This window comes from Benincasa hispida, chromosome 5 (genome assembly GCF_009727055.1).
Source record: "Benincasa hispida cultivar B227 chromosome 5, ASM972705v1, whole genome shotgun sequence".
Lineage (NCBI taxonomy): Eukaryota > Viridiplantae > Streptophyta > Magnoliopsida > Cucurbitales > Cucurbitaceae > Benincasa > Benincasa hispida.
Window position 1 is genome coordinate 34,967,720 of NC_052353.1, and position 21,836 is coordinate 34,989,555.

General features: G+C 32.0%; 2 protein-coding genes across 3 annotated transcripts; one reads left to right on the forward strand and one right to left on the reverse strand.

The window, feature by feature from the left end:
• The first annotated feature begins 4,066 nt into the window (after positions 1–4,066).
• Positions 4,067–7,646, forward strand: LOC120077872 (receptor-like protein kinase 7). Its single transcript, XM_039031964.1, has 2 exons — positions 4,067–6,840; positions 6,948–7,646. The coding sequence occupies exons 1-2, from the start codon at positions 4,245–4,247 to the stop codon at positions 7,304–7,306; spliced, it is 2,955 nt and encodes a 984-aa protein (XP_038887892.1). The 5' UTR covers positions 4,067–4,244; the 3' UTR covers positions 7,307–7,646.
• Positions 7,647–7,972: 326 nt separating this feature from the next.
• LOC120077873 lies at positions 7,973–12,148 on the reverse strand. 2 transcript variants are annotated; one of them, XM_039031966.1, is made up of 11 exons: positions 11,844–12,148; positions 11,364–11,428; positions 11,232–11,278; positions 10,382–11,124; positions 9,439–9,973; positions 9,288–9,360; positions 9,048–9,170; positions 8,840–8,962; positions 8,683–8,760; positions 8,371–8,591; positions 7,973–8,240 (listed from the first exon to the last, which is right to left on the reverse strand). In XM_039031966.1, exons 1-11 carry the CDS (start codon positions 11,992–11,994, stop codon positions 8,075–8,077), a joined length of 2,325 nt encoding a protein of 774 aa, XP_038887894.1. In that variant the 5' UTR covers positions 11,995–12,148; the 3' UTR covers positions 7,973–8,074. The 2 variants fall into 2 exon arrangements, with proteins under 2 accessions (XP_038887894.1, XP_038887893.1); XM_039031965.1 differs by having other exon boundaries at positions 7,973–8,291; positions 11,844–12,145.
• Positions 12,149–21,836: the final 9,688 nt, after the last annotated feature.

Here is a 21,836-nt window from a genome sequence, read left to right on the forward strand (position 1 = left end):
TTCTCTTCAGGAGATTCAAAAAAGTCCGTCAAATCTAAATTTGTCATATGAGATGGGTAAAATATGTTATTATCCTAGTATACAAAATTTGCTTCCACATTTTTCTCTTTTTTCTTCAGGGATGCTTGATAGATATCAACTAAGTGTTTTGACATATGACAGGTGCGTCACCAATGTCCAATTATTCCGCATCGGAAACATTTATTTTCAACACTTTTTGAACTCTTATCTCATAGAACTTTTCCTTTTTTATCATCATTTTGTGTGGTTCTTTTGAAATTTTAATGATTAGAATGACCACCACAAAAATATAATTATTTCTTCCTCTGTCACAGTCACAACCTCGATCACGACCATAACCTCGACTACGATTATTATTAAAATTCACAGCATTCATTTCAGGAAATGGTGTCGTTCCAGTTGGTCGAGATTCATGATTTTTCATTAATAACTCATTATTTTATTCGACTATGAGAAGACATGAAATTAGTTCAGAATATTGTTTAAAACCTTTCTCTCGATATTGCTGCTACAAGAGCATATTCGAGACATGAAATGTAGAATATGTCTTCTCTAACATATCAGCATCAGTAATTTTCTCTCCGCAAAATAGCAGTTTCAAACTGATTTTAAATAATGCAGAATTGTAATCACTTACTGCTTTAAAATCTTATAGCCTCAAATGCATTCACTCATAACGAGCTTTAGAAAGAATAATTGTTTTTTTATGATCATACCTCTCTTTCAAATTTTTTCACAAGATACGAAGATCTTTTATTGTAAGATACTCCATTTTCAATCCCTCGTGGAGATGATGACGAAGGAAAATCATAACTTTTGTTTTGTCCTGACTAAATGTCATATTTTCTTCTTTAATAGTCTTTCCAAGATTCATAGCATCCAAGTAGATTTTCGCATCAAGTACCCATGACAAATAATTACTGCCGTTAATATCAAGGGCGAAAATTTCTAATTTTGTGAGATTTTTTATGGCAGCACTATCATAAAATATTGTATTTGTGTTAGAAATTTAATAGATATTAAATATGTAAAATAACGTTAAATTTATTAATTATAACAAAGAGGGAAAAATTGACATACCTTTAGGACTTACCTTTAGTAAGGAAAATGATAAGAGTTCGTGTTGATAACGTGTTGTGAACTTGAAGAGCACAACAGGATACCAATAAAATATAATATTACAATAATATAATAATCATAAAATATTAAAATAAATTAAACATAATATATAAATTAACAAAATAAAGTAAATTAATAAAATACAAAATACAAAATTTCTATAAATTCTCCACTTTCTCCGATTTTTATGGAATTTACCCAATATGTGTGCGTCTTTAACATCCACAAATGGACACTTATTTATAGGGATTTTAGCAAGTAGGAGGTAGAATATATGAACACTAATAATGTGTAATGTTGAGACACATGGACAACAGTTTGAAAAATAGGGTATGACTCATGGTCAATGAACACTGAGTATGAGCATCTAATGGGCAAGTATTATCATAATATTTATAATAGATATATAAATTTTTCAAGATGTTTAATTGAACCTTGACTTTCAAAAAGTGTATAAATTTCAATTTTTTTTTTTATCCAGTAGGTTCATATAACTTTTAAAAGTCTCTAGTTCATCCACAAATTTTAATTTATATTCAATAGTTTTTTAACTTTTAATGTTATGTCTAATTCTATATAATTTGAATTTTTTTTTTTTTTTTTTTTTTTTTTTTTGTGGTTGAGATCCATTAGGCATGAGAGTCCTAATTTAAAAAATATCATAATCAATTCAAGAACTTATTTAACACGAAATTAATAGTTGAGGACTGATTTATCACCTTTTATAGTTAAAAATTTATGGACCAAGAGTGTATTTTAACCAAAATATATTTTCTCCCTATGTGACAAAATATTGAGTGAAAAGAATTTGTTCACACATCACACAGCTACCACCTTATAAAATCTTCACTCATGGCGATAAAACTTTACAACAACACTTGTAACTTTACAACAACACTTGTAATCGTTGGTCGAATTATGTGTGGCAATGTAGTCATCAACATGAGCGAGTCATTGACGATATAATCGAGAAGCTGGGTTAAATTCAAAGACAATGAATTCTTTTCGAGTGTGTTTGAAAGTGTTTTTCATCTTGATGTTAATGTACAGTGGTTATTGCATACTTTACAAGACTTGATCGTGGCCAATTTAACGACAAGGACGACGAGGACGACAAAATGGTTCCGATTAGGGATCGTGTTATTGGAAAAATGTTGGAGAGAAAAAAGATGGAGGATTTATTGGAAGATCATGAGAAAATTTGTGTAATTTGTTTGGAGAAGATGGAGAGAATGTTAATATTGCAAATGTCTTGTTCTCATATGTTTCATGCACGGTGTATGAAAAAAAAGGTGGTTGAAGAATAATCATTATGGTCCTACTTGTAGAAAAAAGTTAGTAATTATATTTTCAACACCAAAAGAAATTAACTAGAAAATAAATCTAAGTTTAGAACTAAATTTTCAAAATATTAGTCTCCCAACTTTTAATATTAGAGATTATTCAACTTTTTGGTCTGCAATCTAAAAATAAAAATTTTAAAATGCAGAATTTAGTATAACTATATTTTATATTTTCATATAATCATTTGGTATCATAAATTGAATTTGAATTTAAATAAATGTTCAAAATGCATTCGATAATTTATCTAAAATTATAAAAAATAGTTGTAGTTGTCAAAGTGAACACAACTCAATTAACATACACTATAGACTAGCAACCAAAATGTACGTGATTTGAATCCTCCCAGCCTCTTTTTGTACTAAAAAGTATAAAACTAATTGTACTTGCCCACTAATAAATATTTGATTGAATAGATAATTGTCTATCAATCAGATATTTAACTTTCGATTTTATATTTAACATACTCGATAATTTGCAATTTTGTATTCAATAGATTCCTCATCCATGAGATACCAAAATGAAAGCTCACAACTTATTGATAGACTAAACTTATCATATGGTCACATGTTTGTTTATTTATTATAAAAGAAAAGTCTCTTCTCTCTTCGTTTTATTGCATAGTGAGCTTAAAGTTTCAATTATACGGATAAGAGATTGAACCATCTACTTTTAGAATGGTAATAAAAATTTGTAAAAAATACATTTTTGGGTCTAGTTTCTATTTGGTCTCTAAGTTTTAAAATTTAAACTTTTAATCCTTAAGTTTTGAATTTGATTTCAATTTAGTCCCTAAGTTTCAAAAATGTTAATTTACCCTTGAGATTTTAGTTTTATTTCAATTTGATCCATATATTTCAAGATTTATATTTTTAACATCGATTTTTCACTAAATACTCAATTTTAGTTTTCATTGTAATATCTATCATATAATTATGGAGTGAATTTTAAATTTAATTTTCATAGTGATAAAAAATGAAGAAACTTAATTAAATTATATTTCTTTTAAATTAATTAATAGACATTAATACAAAAAATGAAAAATGCGTATTTAATAAAAAAAATCAAAGTTAAAAGTATAAACAATGAAACCTAGAAACCAAATTAAAATACTTAAATATCATGAGTAAAACTATAACATTTCGGACCTTAAGGATTAAAACTCAAAATTTAACTACTAAGGGGGCGTTTAGCCTCCCAAGTTGGGTTGGGTGAGTAAAGAAACTCACCTATCATTTGGTTCACCAATTATTAAAGAGGTTTATTACCTCGTTATTCGTGTTAACTCACGTTTCTTACCTCGTTATTCGTATTAACTCTCCTAATTACTCTCATCCTATAATAATTACCAACTTAACTCAACTCTGCATCAAACGTCTTCTAAAAATATAATATTTAAAAATCTATGGATGAAATAGAAACTAGACCGGACAAAAAGATTGTTTTTTTCCTAAGCATTTTGTTCCTATACGCCTGTCAAAGCCAGCACCAGCATGGCATACCTAACTAATTTAATTAAATACTCGGATTTACACTATATTTTATATGAAATTTTAGAAGAATGATTTTGGAAAACGTGCCTTAGAACAAAATTCTTCACATTATTACATTACACGTACAAGGAAGCTTCACATTTTACGTCTCACAATTTTCTTCTTCCACTACTATGTGAACATGATCCTCCCTTTCCCGCCGCCCCTTCTCTTCAATTCTTCTCCTTTTCTTCTTCTCTCTCCCATTTTCCAACTCCTTCTTACTCTTCCATGACTAATTCACCACTTCCCGCCGCAAAATCCTCCCCCCGCCGCCGCCGTCATCCTCCGGTGGCTCTCTTCCTCCTCCTCCTCCGCCTCCTCTGTTCACTTTCCCTCTCCCATGGTGATGAACTTCAGCCACTTTTAGACCTCAAATCTGCCTTCTCCTCTTCTTTGGTTTTCAGTTCTTGGATTAAAGGGAATGATGTTTGCAGCAGCTTCCATGGCATTGTCTGTAATTCCAATGGCTTTGTGGTGGAAATCAATCTCTATGCTCAGAACTTATCTGGGATTCTTCCTTTCGATTCAATTTGCTCTTTGCAATCTCTTGAAAAGTTGTCTTTTGGGTTCAATTCTTTGTATGGGAAGCTTAGTGATGGTTTGAGAAACTGTTCCAATTTGAGGTATTTGGATTTGGGTCAGAATTTTTTTTCTGGTGAAGTACCTGATTTGTCTTCTTTAGTAGGATTGAGATTCTTGAGTTTGAATAACAGTGGGTTTTCTGGGGATTTTCCTTGGAAATCTCTTCTTAATCTTACTGATTTGGAGTTCTTAAGCCTTGGAGACAATTCATTTAACCCAACAACTTCATTCCCATTAGAGATTCTTGAGCTTAAGAATCTTCATTGGCTTTACCTCTCTAACTCCACCATTCATGGAGAAATCCCATCTAGGATTGGGAACTTGTCTTTGCTTGAGAATCTTGAGCTCTCACAAAATAAACTCACAGGTGAAATTCCTTCTGAGATTGTGAACTTGAACAAGCTATGGCAGCTGGAGTTACATGAGAATTCGTTGACCGGGAAGCTTCCGGTCGGGTTCAGTAACCTCACTGGATTGAGGAATTTCGATGCCTCATCTAATAATCTTGTAGGTGATCTAATGGAGTTGAGGTTCTTGACCAATTTGGAGTCCTTGCAGCTCTTTGAAAATCAATTTTCCGGTACGATTCCGGAGGAGTTTGGGGACTTTAAGGACCTTGTTGAACTCTCTCTTTACCAAAACAAGCTCACCGGCAACCTCCCTCAAAGAATTGGATCTTGGGCAGCCTTCATTTTCATTGACGTTTCAGAGAATTTCTTGTCTGGACCTATACCTCCAGACATGTGCAAGCATGGCAGAATGACTGATCTCCTAATGCTGCAAAACAATTTCATTGGTCGAATCCCAGAAAGCTACATGAATTGTACATCTTTGAGTCGTTTTCGTGTAAACAATAACTCTCTTTCGGGTGTCGTTCCTGCTGGGATTTGGAGTCTGCCAAATCTTACTATCATTGATCTTTCAATGAATCAGTTTGAAGGTCCGATAACTTCAGATATCGGTAAAGCAAAAGCTCTTGCTCAGTTATTCTTATCGAATAACCGGTTTTCGGGAAACTTGCCGGCCGAGTTAGCTGAAGTATCATCCTTAGTCTCAATCAAACTCGATTCAAACCAATTTGTTGGTCCAATACCTGAATCACTTGGCAAGTTGAAGAACTTAAGCAGTCTTTCTTTGAATGACAACAAATTTTCCGACAACATACCTAGCTCATTAGGCTCTTGCATTTCTCTTTCTACCATAGATCTATCTATGAATTCATTTTCCGGGCATATTCCAGAGAATCTTGGTTACTTGCCAATTCTAAACTCCTTGAATCTATCTAACAATAAACTTTCAGGTGAAATTCCAACTAGTTTTTCGCAGTTGAAGCTAAGCAGTTTCGACCTGTCTAATAACAAGTTAATTGGCCAAGTCCCTGATTCACTCGCAATCCAAGCCTTTGATGAAAGTTTCATGGGAAATCCTGGTTTGTGCAGTGAGTCTCTTGGATACTTGAGTTCATGTTCACCAACCTCTAGATCGTCCAACCATCTTAGCTCGTTGTTGTCATGTACCATTGCTGGAATTCTAGTGTTGCTCGTGTCCTTCTCGTGCTTGTTGTTTGTTAAATGGAAACGTAACAAGGATGCTGAGCATTTACTTAAATCCAAATCGTGGGATATGAAGCCGTTCCGCATAGTGTGCTTCACGGAAAAGGAAATCATTAATTCAATCAATTCTCAAAACTTGATAGGGAAAGGAGGATCTGGAAATGTGTACAAAGCCGTACTAAGTAACGGCAAAGAACTCGCCGTGAAACATATATGGCAGTCAAGCTCCAGGGACCAAGCAAATTGTCGGGCGAGTGCAACCATGTTAACTAAAAGAAAGACCAGGTCATCCGAATATGATGCAGAAGTAGCTACACTCAGTTCAGTGAGGCATAACAATGTGGTGAAACTATACTGCAGCATTTCAAGCGAGGATAGTAACCTGTTGGTCTACGAGTACTTACCGAATGGAAGTTTATGGGATCAGCTGCACACTAGCAAGAAGATTGAGATGGGATGGCAGATAAGATATGAGGTAGCGCTTGGAGCAGCAAGGGGACTCGAGTATTTACATCATGGGTGTGACCGACCCGTGATTCACCGAGATGTGAAGTCGAGTAACATTTTGTTGGATAGTGATTGGAAACCTAGGATTGCAGATTTTGGGCTAGCTAAGATTCTGCAGGATGGCCATGGAGTTGGAGATTCATCTCATATCATTGCTGGAACACTCGGTTATCTAGCCCCTGGTTAGTTAAATTGAATTCACAAATAAAGATAAAATTACTTGAAGAATGAAATGTGAATTTGCTTTTTTGCTAACCTTACTGATTATCTCTTTACTTTGATGTCACAGAATATGCATACACGTGCAAGATAAACGAGAAGAGTGACGTTTACAGCTTTGGAGTTGTCCTAATGGAACTAGTAACAGGAAAGCAGCCCAATGAGCCAGAGTTTGGAGAGAACAAAGACATTGTACAATGGGCACACAGCAGAATGAGAGACCTAAAAGGTAATTTGAAAGATATGGTAGATCCCAACATCTCAGAGGCTCAGGTGGAGGATGCAGTCAAAGTGCTAAGAATCGCACTTCGCTGCACGGCTAAGATTCCATCTACAAGGCCCTCCATGAGAATGGTAGTTCACATGCTTGAGGAGGCTGAACCTTATAACTTTATTGACATTGTTGTCAAGAAAGAATATGAAAAGTAACCCAACAATATTTGGATCATTTCTAATGCAGTATCAAAGAGATAGCATATTGAGTTTATCAAAGAAATAGCATATTGAGTTTAGTGTCAAGTCATAATAGGGTTTTCAAGTCTTTCTCAAGAAGTTTTGTCCGTGGGGAAAAAACCCCCCTCTACTTTTCCTGTTTTACTGCTTTTTTGCTTCATTAGTAGGAAGCATTTGTATCATATGGAAGCCAATAAAATTCCAGTAGGATAATCATTAAGTTTGTAGGATGTAATCATTGCAACAAAAGTATTTGTTTGGCAGTGAAGAACTAGATTAGCCACCATCATTATAATCCACCTCTTTTTCTGCTAAATACGACGTCCTACTTTAGCTCTAAAGTTCTACCTGTTTTTTGAACTGTCTGGTCTACTTATCCAAACTTGACAGAAAGATGAGAACAAAGTAAAAGTATTCCTTAGAACTCAAGGAAATTGTTGTACATTATGAACAGATCATGTTCAAATAAAGTCATAGAATATAATAAAAGTACTCAGAAATTCATATTAAGTACTCATAATATGCACAAGAATTGATTGATTATAATATATATTTAAAAATGGGTAAGGTGTGACACAAATGGCATGCTATGCTTAAAAAATTCATACAACTCTCACACACTCTTGCTTAGAGATGATTATGTATAAACTAAATGTAAGTTGTAGTGAAATACAATTCAATGATTTAATTGAACAAACTGAAAACAATCCAGCTCTGAACTAATAACTCTGGTGAGGATCACGATCACCTTAGACAATTTTCTTGAGCAGCTCTCCTTGGTAGATGATTGCTATGAAGATTTGGCTCCTTTGGTATAGTTGCAGCAGGCCTCCTTTTTCGAGATAATGCCTCAGATGGTTTTCTAGAAGCTTTTTCACTCGATATCTTCATAGAGGTTTTGTTCCTTGCCCTGTGTTGGTGAGATGGTACCAGAGAAGATATTTCTTTAGATGATACATCCCTTCAAGAATAGTTCCTTGTGTCAGAACATGCCATGTTAGTTAGCGATCAAGGTTCGAAATATTAAAAATTTGAATTACCTTCTTCTAGGCTTCCTAACTCTTTGTTGTATCTCTTCTAATTTAGTCGTTTTCAAATTATCCTCTGTTTTCTTGGTTGATCTGTCATTGCCAGGTTCAGGCTGACGGCAAAGGCTCTGTTTTTTGTGTTTTAAAGCAACACAATTTTGTGAATCCATTGTACATAACTTGAGTTCAAAATCTTCTTTTGCGTTCTTCAAGGAATCCGGTACTGTTCCTCCCTGTAAACATCATGGATTTAACCAACTGTAGATTGGCAGATCTTAGATAAGAACAAAAACTAATCCTCACTTGAATATAATATCAACTTACTCGTGAATCATCTTGGGTTTTGTTCTCTAACATCCTTTGTTCATGTTCTTCCTCAACATGATTTTCACATTCAGAATTCTAACAAAATGAAAAAATAATTATATTTTATCCGCCGAGGGGAGAGGGTTGTGAAAATTTTTTATTGAAGAAAACTCACTTGTTTCGCGTATTGATTTTTTCTCTCCAACTTGTCCCCATGAAACCTTCGAGATGCAGTGATGTCTTTCAAAGGACAATTAAGCTTTTTCGCCAAGTTTGCTTCCCTAAGTACACCTCTTTCCTAAAGCCATCCAACGATATCGGATTAGCAATTTGAAGAGATACTATACTAATAATCTTGGTGGTAGATGAGAGGGATCACATACATCAGTTCTTAGTCTGAATGGCTTGGGATTCGTGGACTTTGGTCTGCTGGGTTTCAGCCCATGAGAACCAACTGCAGCAGGGGTAGATTTCTCTTTCACAGTTTTCTTTAATACTCCTTTGACCTGCACGATTTAATCTATCATTATAACAAGCAAAAACCGAGATGGATGAAGTAAAAATATCATGTAAAAATACCCAAGGAATTAATAGATGCAATAGCATTCGCAAAAGCAAACTACCTTTGCTGCATTTTTAGAACTCTCAAGTTTGCCAAATGCCAATCTTTCGGACTGGTCCTGAGAATTGTTTTCCCTGCAAATGTTTCCTTCAACAAATCAATAATCAGGACTACATATTCAACTAATATGCGATTTTTTATCAGTTCATCACCTGTTGTAATTAGGTGCGACATTTTCATTTGTGGTGGTTTCACTTTCATGCTCTATATCATCATCAGAGGTCACTGCATTTTCCTTATTTGCACTCACTATATTTTCTTTATCATCACTCTCAAGTTCTGAGACATTCATCTGTATTTCCCTTGATTTCATTCTCCCTTCATGATTGCATTTGTTATTCGTCTCATGCTCCACTTCACACAAAACTTTAGTCTCATCATCTCTAGAGTTTTTGGACACTTGATCAGTATTCTCATTCAAAGGCTCCACAATTTGCAAAGCCTTTTCTTCTCGATTACCTTCATTAATTTCAGCTGCATTTTCTTTATCATCACTCTCCAGAAGTTCTGAAGCACCTGGTTTGACTCTCTCTTCATGATAGTACTCTTGGTTCTTCTCGTCCTCTACTTCACATAGAACAACCTTGAGATCACTTTTCTCCGAAAATCTCTCTTCAGAATTTGAAATTGAAGTTACATTAGAATCTTTAGACAAACTATCTGGATCTTCAGTTCTTGAAAGTTCATCTGAGACATTCATCTGTATTCCCTTGATTTCATTCTCCCTTCATGATTGCATTTGTTATTCGTCTCATGCTCCACTTCACACAAAACTTTAGTCTCATCATCTCTAGAGTTTTTGGACACTTGATCAGTATTCTCATTCAAAGGCTCCACAATTTGCAAAGCCTTTTCTTCTCGATTACTTCATTAATTTCAGCTGCATTTTCTTTATCATCACTCTCCAGAAGTTCTGAAGCACCTGGTTTGACTCTCTCTTCATGATAGTACTCTTGGTTCTTCTCGTCCTCTACTTCACATAGAACAACCTTGAGATCAAACTTTTCTCCGAAAATCTCTCTTCAGAATTTGAAATTGAAGTTACATTAGAATCTTTAGACAAACTATCTGGATCTTCAGTTCTTGAAAGTTCATCTGGATTTCCTTCATTACTCTTAGAAGAAATTGACAGAGAGCACCCTTGCATTGAAACTTGCCTTGATTTCACGTCAATATCCATGTCACTGGTATCCTCATCAACAATTTTTTGGGCAACATGATCAGGAAGAGATGGCTTTATCTTCTTTTCTTTGCTCCTCCTCTTCAAAGCTCTTACAGATTTGACATCCTGGCATTTGGAACTGTGAGTTCGTAATGAATCAAAAACCCGGCTCTTCACCTCACGTCCTCTGAACTTTTTCTTCAAAACATCCTGGGGCAATGACTGCCCATCACCTAATGCATTCTTCTCATCCCCTAATACATTCTTCTTTGCACCCGTAATCTCAAGTTTCTTCATTGCCGCACATATAGTCTTCACAGGGGTATTCATTTCTGTTGGAGTTCTCTTTTTCGTATCTTTCTTTGGAGATTGAAAGACCAAAACCTTAGCTACCTTGGTAGTCTTTGGCTCTTCAGCTGATGTTGTCTTTGAATTTGTAACACTCAGAAAATAATTGGTATTGGAGTTAAGCTTCCTGTTCCTTGGAGTAGTCATTGCCTTGGCATGAGCTTGTTTTAGCTTTACATTAGCAGTCGTAGCAGGCTTGGCAGTAGTAGGCGGTCTAGATTTCACTCTTGCATCCACTATCCTTTTGGAAATGGAAGATATCAGAGCTAGCCTTGCCACTCTAGACTTGGAAGACTTCGGAGGAGCTGTAAGTGGGCATTTCAGGTTCCTAGTAGTTACACAATGATGCTAAAACTTATCATTCATATGCAGAAGAAAATGAATGAAAATGTAACAAGAGGAAGAAGAGGAAAAAGAAAATTTTAGGGTCCAAACCTTCGAGCTCTCTGAAGCCGTACATTTGGACTCCTGGCTGCCATTACCTGTTTGATTAAACACTTCCTTACATGAAAATGATACAACAAAGTAGAGAACCCACATGCCAAAGGAACTTAATCAACAACATACCCGCATAACAAAATTTTTATAAACGACATCAGAGTCCATTTCTTCTGGATGCATCTGTTCACACCCTACAATTTCAATACAAATGAAATTCAAGAAAGACAAACTCCATTCTTGGAAGAAATTGAAGGAATACAAGTTTCACTTTACGGTTTTGAAGTCAAAACATAAATTATGGAATATAATCAACCACACTATATATATGCAAATAAAATAATTATCAGAATGAACATCAAGTTAAGATGAGTCAAAGAACTTCATCTCTCAGCTACTCCAATTCAAAATATTCAACAATACTCAAACACAACAACCTCTCCTCTTCTTTTTCTCCTTAAGCACCAGACCTAACCAAAATCTCACACAAAGTCGAAGGAAAAAAGAAAACAGAGAACAGTAAGGAAATGTAGTCGAGGCGTACAATTATCAGATAAAGGACTTAAAACCCTAAGAAATAGCAAAAGAGAAAAATGAGAAGAAACAAACCGACTCGGGAGCAGAACCAGTAGCGATCATCGGGAATGTAGTGATCGGAAACGGTGAAGTCGACGAACTTGGGCGCTTCGATCATCTCGTAGAAATCTTCGCCGGAATTGCCACTGGTGGAGGAGTTCACAGCTTGAGTTTGGTCGTCCATGGTGGTCGTCTCAGTGAAACTAAGCAAGAGAGAGAAAGAGAGAAAGAAGAGAGAGAAAGGGTTTGCAGAACGGGGGTAACGATCGGAATTGAAGTTGTAGAGATGGCGAGGTAACCGAGGAGAAATTTTAAATCGGCGCGTTTCTGGAAGTAGCCGTTGGAGAAAAGGTTACAGATTTGGACAGGCTGGTGAGAGTGAAAGGGGTATTTTCGGGATTTCGACTTGCTTTTTGGTCCGAATCCGAATCCCATGGACCCGGACCAATGTAATTTTTCCGACATAAAAGAAAAAAAACCGATTAAAAAATTCGGCCCAAGCCCCGCCGAAATTGGGCTGCCCACTCTTTTAAACCGATAGTTGTAACTTACAAGCTTTTTCATACATTTCTATAAGCAAAATTACGTTTTTAGTCAATGAATTTTAAGGGATACTATGTTTGGTTCTAAAGTAAATTCTCAAATTTTTAAAAATGAATTTAAAAGGAAAAAAAAATTATTTTTAATACTACACGAGCATCATACTCATTTTATTCACGTTATAGATTTGTTTTCATAAATATTACTAGACATCACATTAATATCAGTGAGTCTCACTCTATTTTTAAAAGCAAGCTGACGTGACACACGATAAATGGAGAGTAATTTTTTTTTCAAAATTTCTCTAATTATGGTAGTATATATGCTTTGAAAAAATTTCTAGTACTAAGAGAGTATGGTATTTTCTTTGTTCATACTATAAATTTGTTTTCATAAAGAGTAGTGGACCCTACATTAATATTAGTGGATCACAATAAATGAAGAAATTTCTAGTACTATGGTGGTATGAAAATTTTTTATACTACTTTCGTTTATTGATTATCACAAAAATAGCATTTAAGAGTTATATGGAGTCTACAAAATAAATCAATAATAAATTAATAAATCATTTAATGATGTGTCAATTAATGAATGAGGATAGTATGTATTGCCGTAGTATAAGATTTTTTCCCAATAATAGAGAGTATGAAAAAAAAAATTCATATTTCTATAATGTGTGGTACTAAAAATTGTTTTCGGTTTAAAAGGCTCCTAAATAATTTATTTATTATTAGAGATCAAATTGAAACTACACTCAAAATTTAGAGATAAAATCGTGTAACATTTGAAAATAATGAACCAAAATGAAAATTAGAACCCAATGAACTAAAAAAAAATACTTTTTCCTAGATGATAATATTGGAGTGAGGATTTAATGCCAATATCCACCAACAACTTTGTGGACTAATTAAGAGTCTTTAATGCCACAATGCATTAAGAGAAAGGATAGTATAGTTGATAAAAAAGATTGGTTTCAATGCCCCCAAAAGCATTATGAGGAAGATTAGTAGGTTCATTAAAAAAAAAATTATAAAAAAATTATTTAAAAAAAAACTAGTTTCAGCTTTCTTGCTAATTTTCTTCTTAAATAAGAGTTGTAAATTTGGATCTCTTTAGGATCTTTTTGGTTCATAATTTTTATCATGAAACTTTATATAGATATTTAATATTCTTATTGATTTTACAGAATTTTACCTTTTAAAAATTAGGACATTATTATTCATGGAACTTTAAAGTCCATATGATCTGAATTTTCTAAGACCCACCAAACATGTGAGATTTTTTATACTGGGGAGATGTGTAATAAAAATATAGCATGATTTTTCAATTATTAAATATAAATATATTATTTAAACTTAATAAATTTTAACTAATACATTTATCACTAATATTTTATATTAATTAACTATATTAAATATAGAAACTTATTGTTAATTATTAATTTATATTAATTAAATTAATGTTTAATATAAAAAATCATTTATTTTTATGTTTAAGTGATTAAACAATTAGTTAACAAAATAATATATTGAATAAGTTTAAATTTAATTAATTGTGTTTTCTATATAAAAAAAATTAGTAAATCGAACTTAGGTATTTAGATTCCAAATATTTAAATTTTAGATATTTAATATTTATACCCATAAAATAATATTGCGATCAAAATGGATCTAGAAGTGTGATTAATGTCTAAGTTAGATTATTAAGATGTCACTTTTTTCTTAGGAAATTGTTCTCGAATAAGATGGAAAATCTCTATTTTTGACACGATAGAGTAAATACAACTTTTGTAATTAAATAAGGTTATTGATTCTGATGGTTTCGATGGAGAAGTTTAAAGGGGTAAAAATGAAAGATCGAAAAAAAAAAGAAACTTTATAATAAAACCTATTTATGCTAAAATTAATTGTTGTTGGTAGATATAAAAAATGAGAAAATTTTCATCAATAGAAAAAATGTCAAACTATTTATAGAAATAGCAAAAAAAATACTGATAGATATTGATAGACTTCTATGAGCGTCTATCACATAGTATTAATGATAGATTTCATCGATTTTTATCATTAAAAATACTGATAGACTTCTATCAGCCTCTATAAAAAAAGATTAAATTTTACTATTTAGCATAAATAATTTCCCTTATTGAAAACACCCTATAAAAAATGAACTATATATTTTTTGTTTTGATATTAAAATTAAAATAAGGAGAGAATGCAAAATCCTAACTTTTCTTCCCTATATATATAATGAAAATATATAAAAAAAATCTTTTTAGACAATACTAACCTTGCTTTTAGAAACAATATCTAAATTGCACTATAGTTCATTATTCATAAAAAATGTCTAGAATATCAATATCGATGGAAATATTGATGTTTTAATTTTGCGAAAAATTTTATTTCGTTGGATATTTTTGAAAAGTTATAAAAACGAAAAAATTCAAAAAAAATAATTTAAAATTAATAGATAAACATTTTATGATTTTTAAATAAGTTAGTATGTCTATTATTTAATTATATTTACATTAATACTATGTTATTACTAAAATTATAATGTTTTTTGGATATTTTTATGATACAATGAAGATAACGATTCACCTCTCATGACGATTTCATGTGTTTTACTCCGAAGATTCTCTCACATATATGCTTCATTTTCTTGGGTTAGTTACACTTCTTCATCATCCATCTCCATTACCATTACCTCTCTTCAAATTTCCAAAAAACAGTAAGCTCTTCTCAATTTTCTCTTATTATTCATCTTTTCCACTCTTTCTAATTGGAGGAAGTGCAGTTGGTTGGGACAAAATTCTCTTTGAATTAATTAATCAGTTTTAAGGTAATTTCTTTTTTCCTCTTTGAATTAAACGTTTGAAAATATATTTCAAACATGCCCTTAAACCCTAATCTTTGAGGATTATACCAATTTAAATCCTAAAATTTTGGAGTTGTATCGATTTAAACTCCAAACTCATAATTGTATCGATTTAAATTCTGAATTTTTATAAATATATCAATTTAAATCTTGAACTTTCATTGTATCCAAATAAAACATAATGGAAGGTTTAAGTTGATACAATTATAAAAATTTAGAGTTTAAATTAATACACTTATAATAGTTCAAGTTTAAATTGTTATAATTATTAGTTTGGGATTTAAATGGATACAACTCCTAAAGTTCGAATTTAAATTGACATAATTATTAATTTAAGATTTAATTTGATACAACACTCAAAATTCAAGAGTATAAATTGATATTTGTCTTATTTTTTAAGTTAAAAGGAAATATCATAATGCACCCAACTACCTAATTAAAATACTCATATAAAGTCAAAATATTGTTGAGATACTAAAATATTTTAAGAAGTTTAAACAACATGATGAAAAGAATTTTAAGAGCACACTATATAACAAATGTATTTAATAAAAAATACACTGAAAAATGTGTGTATATTATATATACATATGTGCATATTTTTATAGGCAACAAACTCTAAACAACATTTCTTTAAGCTAATTTAATAAAAACGTGTGTACATATATATATATATATATATATATATATTGTATTAAGTAGCCTATATATCATTATGGGAGAAGTTGGTCGTTAAAATGGTAATTGATACATCACAAGTCCAAGATATCGATTCTTTTTCAAGATTGGAATTCTTAAACGCAATCTACATAATTTTATGGATACTTGTCCCTATTTTGACTACTGTATTGGGAGTCACAATAGACGTACTAGTAATTGTATGATTAGAAAAAGAAATATCTGCAGGAGTACAACAACGGATTGGACATGAATATGCTGGTCCTTTGAGAGTTCTTCAAGTTTTAGCAGATGGTACAAAACTACTTTTTTTAAAAAAAATTAGTTTCTATCTAGAGGTGATACTCGTTTATTCAATATCGGACACAATACATAATACATAATATACACTTGTGTGTGTATATATATATATATATATCAGTATCGAACACAATACATAATACATAATATATACTCGTATATATATGTGTGTGTGTATATATAGTAAATTAGCTTAAAATTCAAGATTCTGAAAGCTCATATATTAAAATAGACTCCAAGAAAGTTCATATATCATATTTTAATCATGAACTTTCTATTTTAACAAATTATACCTTAAACTTAGATAAATATTTAATCTTAAATTTTAAAATTTATTGTAATCGAAATCTTCTAATAAGTTCTTGTTCCAAATATCATTCATTTTTTTTCTCTTATGCATTCAATCAATCATTATACATATGTACAATGAAATTGATAAAATTCTACCTAAAAACAAAACTAGAACTAAATTGCTTTCATTGAAATTTATGTACTTCTGCAAATGTACTAATAAATTGTGCATTGATCAAAATTATTTTTGTGCAATTTTATTAACACTAATTAATGAGTTTATAAACATTATTATAAACTTTTTTTTAATGTTAGTGGATGATTTAATGAAAATTGAATCAGGGTAAAAATTACCATACATAATGTAAAAATTAAGAGAAATTTTTACAGATAGAAAAAATATCAAACTATTTACAGGAATAGCAAAAAAAAAAACATTGATAGATACGGATAGACTTCAATCAATCAGTTTCTGTCATTGATAGACTTCTATCAAAAAGTCGAAGAAGATTAAAATTTTGTTATTTTGTGTAAATAATTTCTTTATTTTTCTATTTTTGAAAATCCCAAAAACTAATCTATAAAATTCAATTTTTTTTTTTTTTTTAAAGCTTACACTTCCACACGTTTAGATTTTTTTTTAATGATTTTTTTCCATAACAAATTATTGAAAAAATTGTAGGTGGAATTGAGTGAGGGCATCCCCACGAAACAAAACCGTGGGAGGGAATTAATATAATCATTCCGCTTGGCACGCAATTTGCACTCTTTTTATTTATTTATTTTTATTTTAAATTTTTTAAAAAAGTTTTTTCAACCGAATAAATTAATAATTAATTGAAAGCTTAATTAATTTACGTTAATAGTATAAGTTGGTAGATATCTTATTCTTAGTCCATTTTATTAAATGAGATAACTACGCGTTTTGATGATGCCCAATTTAAATATAATTTATCGAATATATATTATTTATGAATATGCTATGTCTAACCTAAATTAGTCTACCAATTAATTAAAGTCTATATTTGTATGTATTTATCTATATATGTATTATAAGTCATTTTAAAATAAAGGGATAAATCCTAAACGAAACAACCTTAAACGATTGGGAATACTAGGTCAAGAGAGGAAGAGAATTGAGCCTTAAATCTTCAACCTGCCTTAACCTCTATGCCTCAACGTTAACGAGACTAAATTTTCTTACAATGTATCCAACACCTCTGAATCTAGTAGGTCCATTATACACTTAGTTCGACTTACCTGTTAATCTGACTCCTACAGGAAAAGGAAGCGGCATATATAATTCAAGCACTACTATAAAATACTGTTATAACTCCTAAGGACCTAATTTGAATTTCATTTGCAAACTCTAAGTTCCATACTTTTTCACTCTCTAACTTCAGTATTGGAGTGTGTGTGGTGAACACTGGCAGTGTATAGTTTTTCTCTTTTGCAGACCATATTTTTCTACATTCAAATAAATTTCACTGTTGTTGTCACTTAAAGTTCATATTCTTTTCCCTTCTAACTTATAGCATTAATAATATATATGTTTTCTCCAATCTTTTATCTTAAAATTGTTTTTGTTTCTCGTTACTTGTTTGATATTTGTTTTACCATTTATGAGCTATGTTTTTTTTTCGAATTAAATACTTACTCCAAAAAGACAAAAAAATGATAGATTGCACATATTGTTACTCGTGAAATATAGTGACGATTAAAATGTGATTACAAAGTTCTATAATTGCAAAAATTAATCTTCTCTTCCATTTCTTCCTTGGCGAAGTCCAAAGTATCAAATTTTTGTAACCATTTCAATATTATATATATAAAAAAATCGACAAAACATTTTTTAAAAAATATGTCACTCATATGAATATATTATCTAAATTGTTTAAAAATATAATATTCTTAAACTTTCAGAAAAATGTTCAATGATACTTTCATTTTTTTTTGTTTTGGATGGAACTAAGTAGTATTTCATTTAAAAAATATCTTTGAATTTTTAAAAGTTTCATTAATACTTTTAGATTTTTTTTTTTAAAAAAATACTCTTATAATTAGTATATTATTACTAGAAATCGTCAATACCTCATTTCAAAAATATCCTTGAACTACCAAAAGTTGTATTAATAATCTCGGCCTTAAAAGAAAGGTTAAAAATTATCCTTATATTGAACATATGAATGGAAACCATCACTAGGAAATTAGTGATCCATTTGGCAATTTAAATTAGTCTATTTGTTATGATCAATTAAGAAGTTTCTCTATGATTGAAGATGATAATTCTTTTTCGGTTCTTTCTGCTTAATTTGGCGATTCATCGTTCAACTAAGTTTTGAGAAGAGATTTTGATTTGGTACTCGATAGAATTTTGTGGAATTTTATACTTTAACTTAAGATTTAAATCATGTTTGGGTTGCAGAGAAAATTTGTATAAGAAATGGACAAATAGGAGAAAATGAGAATATTTATATGAAAAGAAAAAAGAATTTATATGAATTTCTTTGGAATGGGTTCATTCATTGATCAGGTGTAAAAATTTCTTATATGTATGTTTGAGTATACTAAAATTATGAGAGCTCTCCTAACTCTGACATTTAAAAAGAAAGAAAAATGATGAGAAACAGGAGAAATTTTGGAGCCTTAAGAATGAAAGATGAAGGTGAAGTTAGGGGATAGATTAAAGTAGATGTGAGATTGGTAATTGAATAAGTGGTGGGACATTAAATAGAATAGGGATGTGATCAATGGTTGTAGAAAGGAAAATTTCACAAAAGGACCCAAAGACCAAAAAATTTTCTACCAATGACTTCTTTCTAAAAACTTTTTTACAGTTGACCTTTTGCCCATGCAAAATTCCAAAATTACCCCCAATTTTAAAGTGCCTTCAAACCAAAGCCTTCCATCTTCTTCCTTCAACCATTTCTCAAGCATTCAATATGTATTCAATACAAAACCAACATTCCACCGAACTATTTATTCCCAACTATATTCTACCAATAGCAGTTATTCCCAACTAATATTCTACCAATGGAAGGCCACTCTCAGTATTCTCTTTCTATCAAACTTTCCATGAAATTCTCCCATTGTTCTCTCGGAGTATTATCTCAGAGTTTCAGTCCAACATCCTCGTCGATCTCTTTCATCGTCAGATTCAAAAACGAAGAGAATGTAAGTGATATTCAATATTTCTTATCCCAAATCACTTTCATAATAAGTGTCGTTTAACATTAAATAAACGATCATACAATAATATATAACAATCGTTCATTACAATATAAACGATCATTCATGAATTACTAGATGATCATGTAGTAAGTTATAAATGATCGTGTAGAAAGTTATAAACGATCGTGTAGTAAGTTATAAACGATCGTGTAGTAATTTATAAATGATCATGCGATCGTGTAGTATTGTTTAAGCGATCAGTAGTACTGTATATGTTAGGATTAGTGTCCTAATTCTCTTGGAGTCTCTTAGTTTGTAAACAGTTTGTACACATTGTTTTTAATAAAATAAGAGTTATTTTATTTGCATTTACTCATATCTAATAAACGAATATCTATGGTTATTGAAGGAATTCTTATCAAAGAGTACCTCTAAGCAGAAACAAGATCGTTCCAAACTTATTGTGACAAAATTATTGCATTCACAATCAAACAGACTAGATATGCAATATACAACAAATTACAAGCATGCTTTGAAACTTTAAACTACATAGAAAGAAATACATACCAGTTGAAGAACCCTTCTTTGCCTCAAATCTCGTTCTCATCCATGGACTGCTCCTCTTGCTCTCGCTGAGAATGTCTAAGCAATCGTCCACCAAATCACGGTCGCCTACCCATGAACAGCCTCCTCACGAACACGGCAGTAGGGAAGACACCACCACTCTATCTTGTCAATTTGAACACTTCAAATGTCAATCATATCATATATAACTGACCCGTTCAATCATATCATATATAATCGAACTCTCTCTTGTCAATTTGAACACTTCAAATTGACCCAAAAACTGATTCTCAACTTGAACCCATTAAGCTACCAAGACGACCTTATGGACCTATAGCTTGAAGCTCTAACGATATGTGAATGGCTGATTAAACTCTTTAGCCACGAGATCCACCATCTGTTAACTGCCAGGCATTCAACTAAAGACCAACAGTTGAACTCTTCTCACCACAGATATATTTTTGTGTCCATCGAATATAAACAATCAACAGTACAATAACCTTTCACAGATGCTCGTAAGTACAGCAGGGCCAATTTATCGCTTTGCCCCTGTAGTTACATCTAACTCCTTAAGTACCACTGATCCCTCTAATGAACAATACAACATAGTCCTACTATGTATGGACACCTCTCGGGCCATGAGAAGGTGTGTGGCGCCACATCGTTTTAACGCAAATTTTTGTATAACAATAGATGCAAGCAAGGTTCAAGTCCATAACGCAATTTTTTGTATAACAATAGATGCAAGCAAGGTTCAAGTCCATGTCCCCGTTACCAGTTCCTCGGCAACAGCGCCATAAACTTGTAACGTAAATTTTCGTATAACAATAGATGTAAGCAAGGTTCAAGTCCATGTCCCCATTACCAGTTTCCCGGCAACGGCACCATAAACTTGTAACGCATGATTTTAATCTTTAAAAATGCGATAGTACTTCTAGATATGCGTTATTTATGAGAATCTTGTAGTATACTATGCGTTGTCACAAGTTTCCTTACGTTGGAACCAAGTATAATTCCACCGCAAGTTTCTCGGTGTGATTCGAAGTCGAACACAGGGAATGTTTGAGGTTATTGCGTTATATTTGTGATATATACGACCAAGGGTTTTTCAACTTATAAAAAGGTTGTGTGTACAGGTAATTAAAAATGCGATAAAGTAAAGGTAAGCCATAAAATGCGATAATAAAGTAAATTGCAGTAAAGGTAAAGTGCAATAAAATAAACCTAAGCTGTGATAATACAAGATACAGGTTTCATGATACAAGATACTGAGGTTGAGACTGACTGTGAAGATTATACAAAGATCGTGTTATGCGGTGGTATGTCTTATGTGTGAAACAGAAAGAGAAAAGACAACTAGTACAAACATCACAAGTTCCTTAATTGCGTTAAAGGCATAAATACGGTTCCGCTTTTCCCTTGGCGTACACCTCTCGGTGATCGGCCGTGTTCCCATATCTCTATGGTGAAACAGGGAAAAACGTAATGAACGCAAGGTTACTTCCATCTCTGGAAGTACTTCTTGCTTTAGTTAACGCATTCTTCTAACCTTCTCTCGACAGATCAGAATGGCATCTTCACTTTTGCTTTCATAGTGAAGATGCCGTC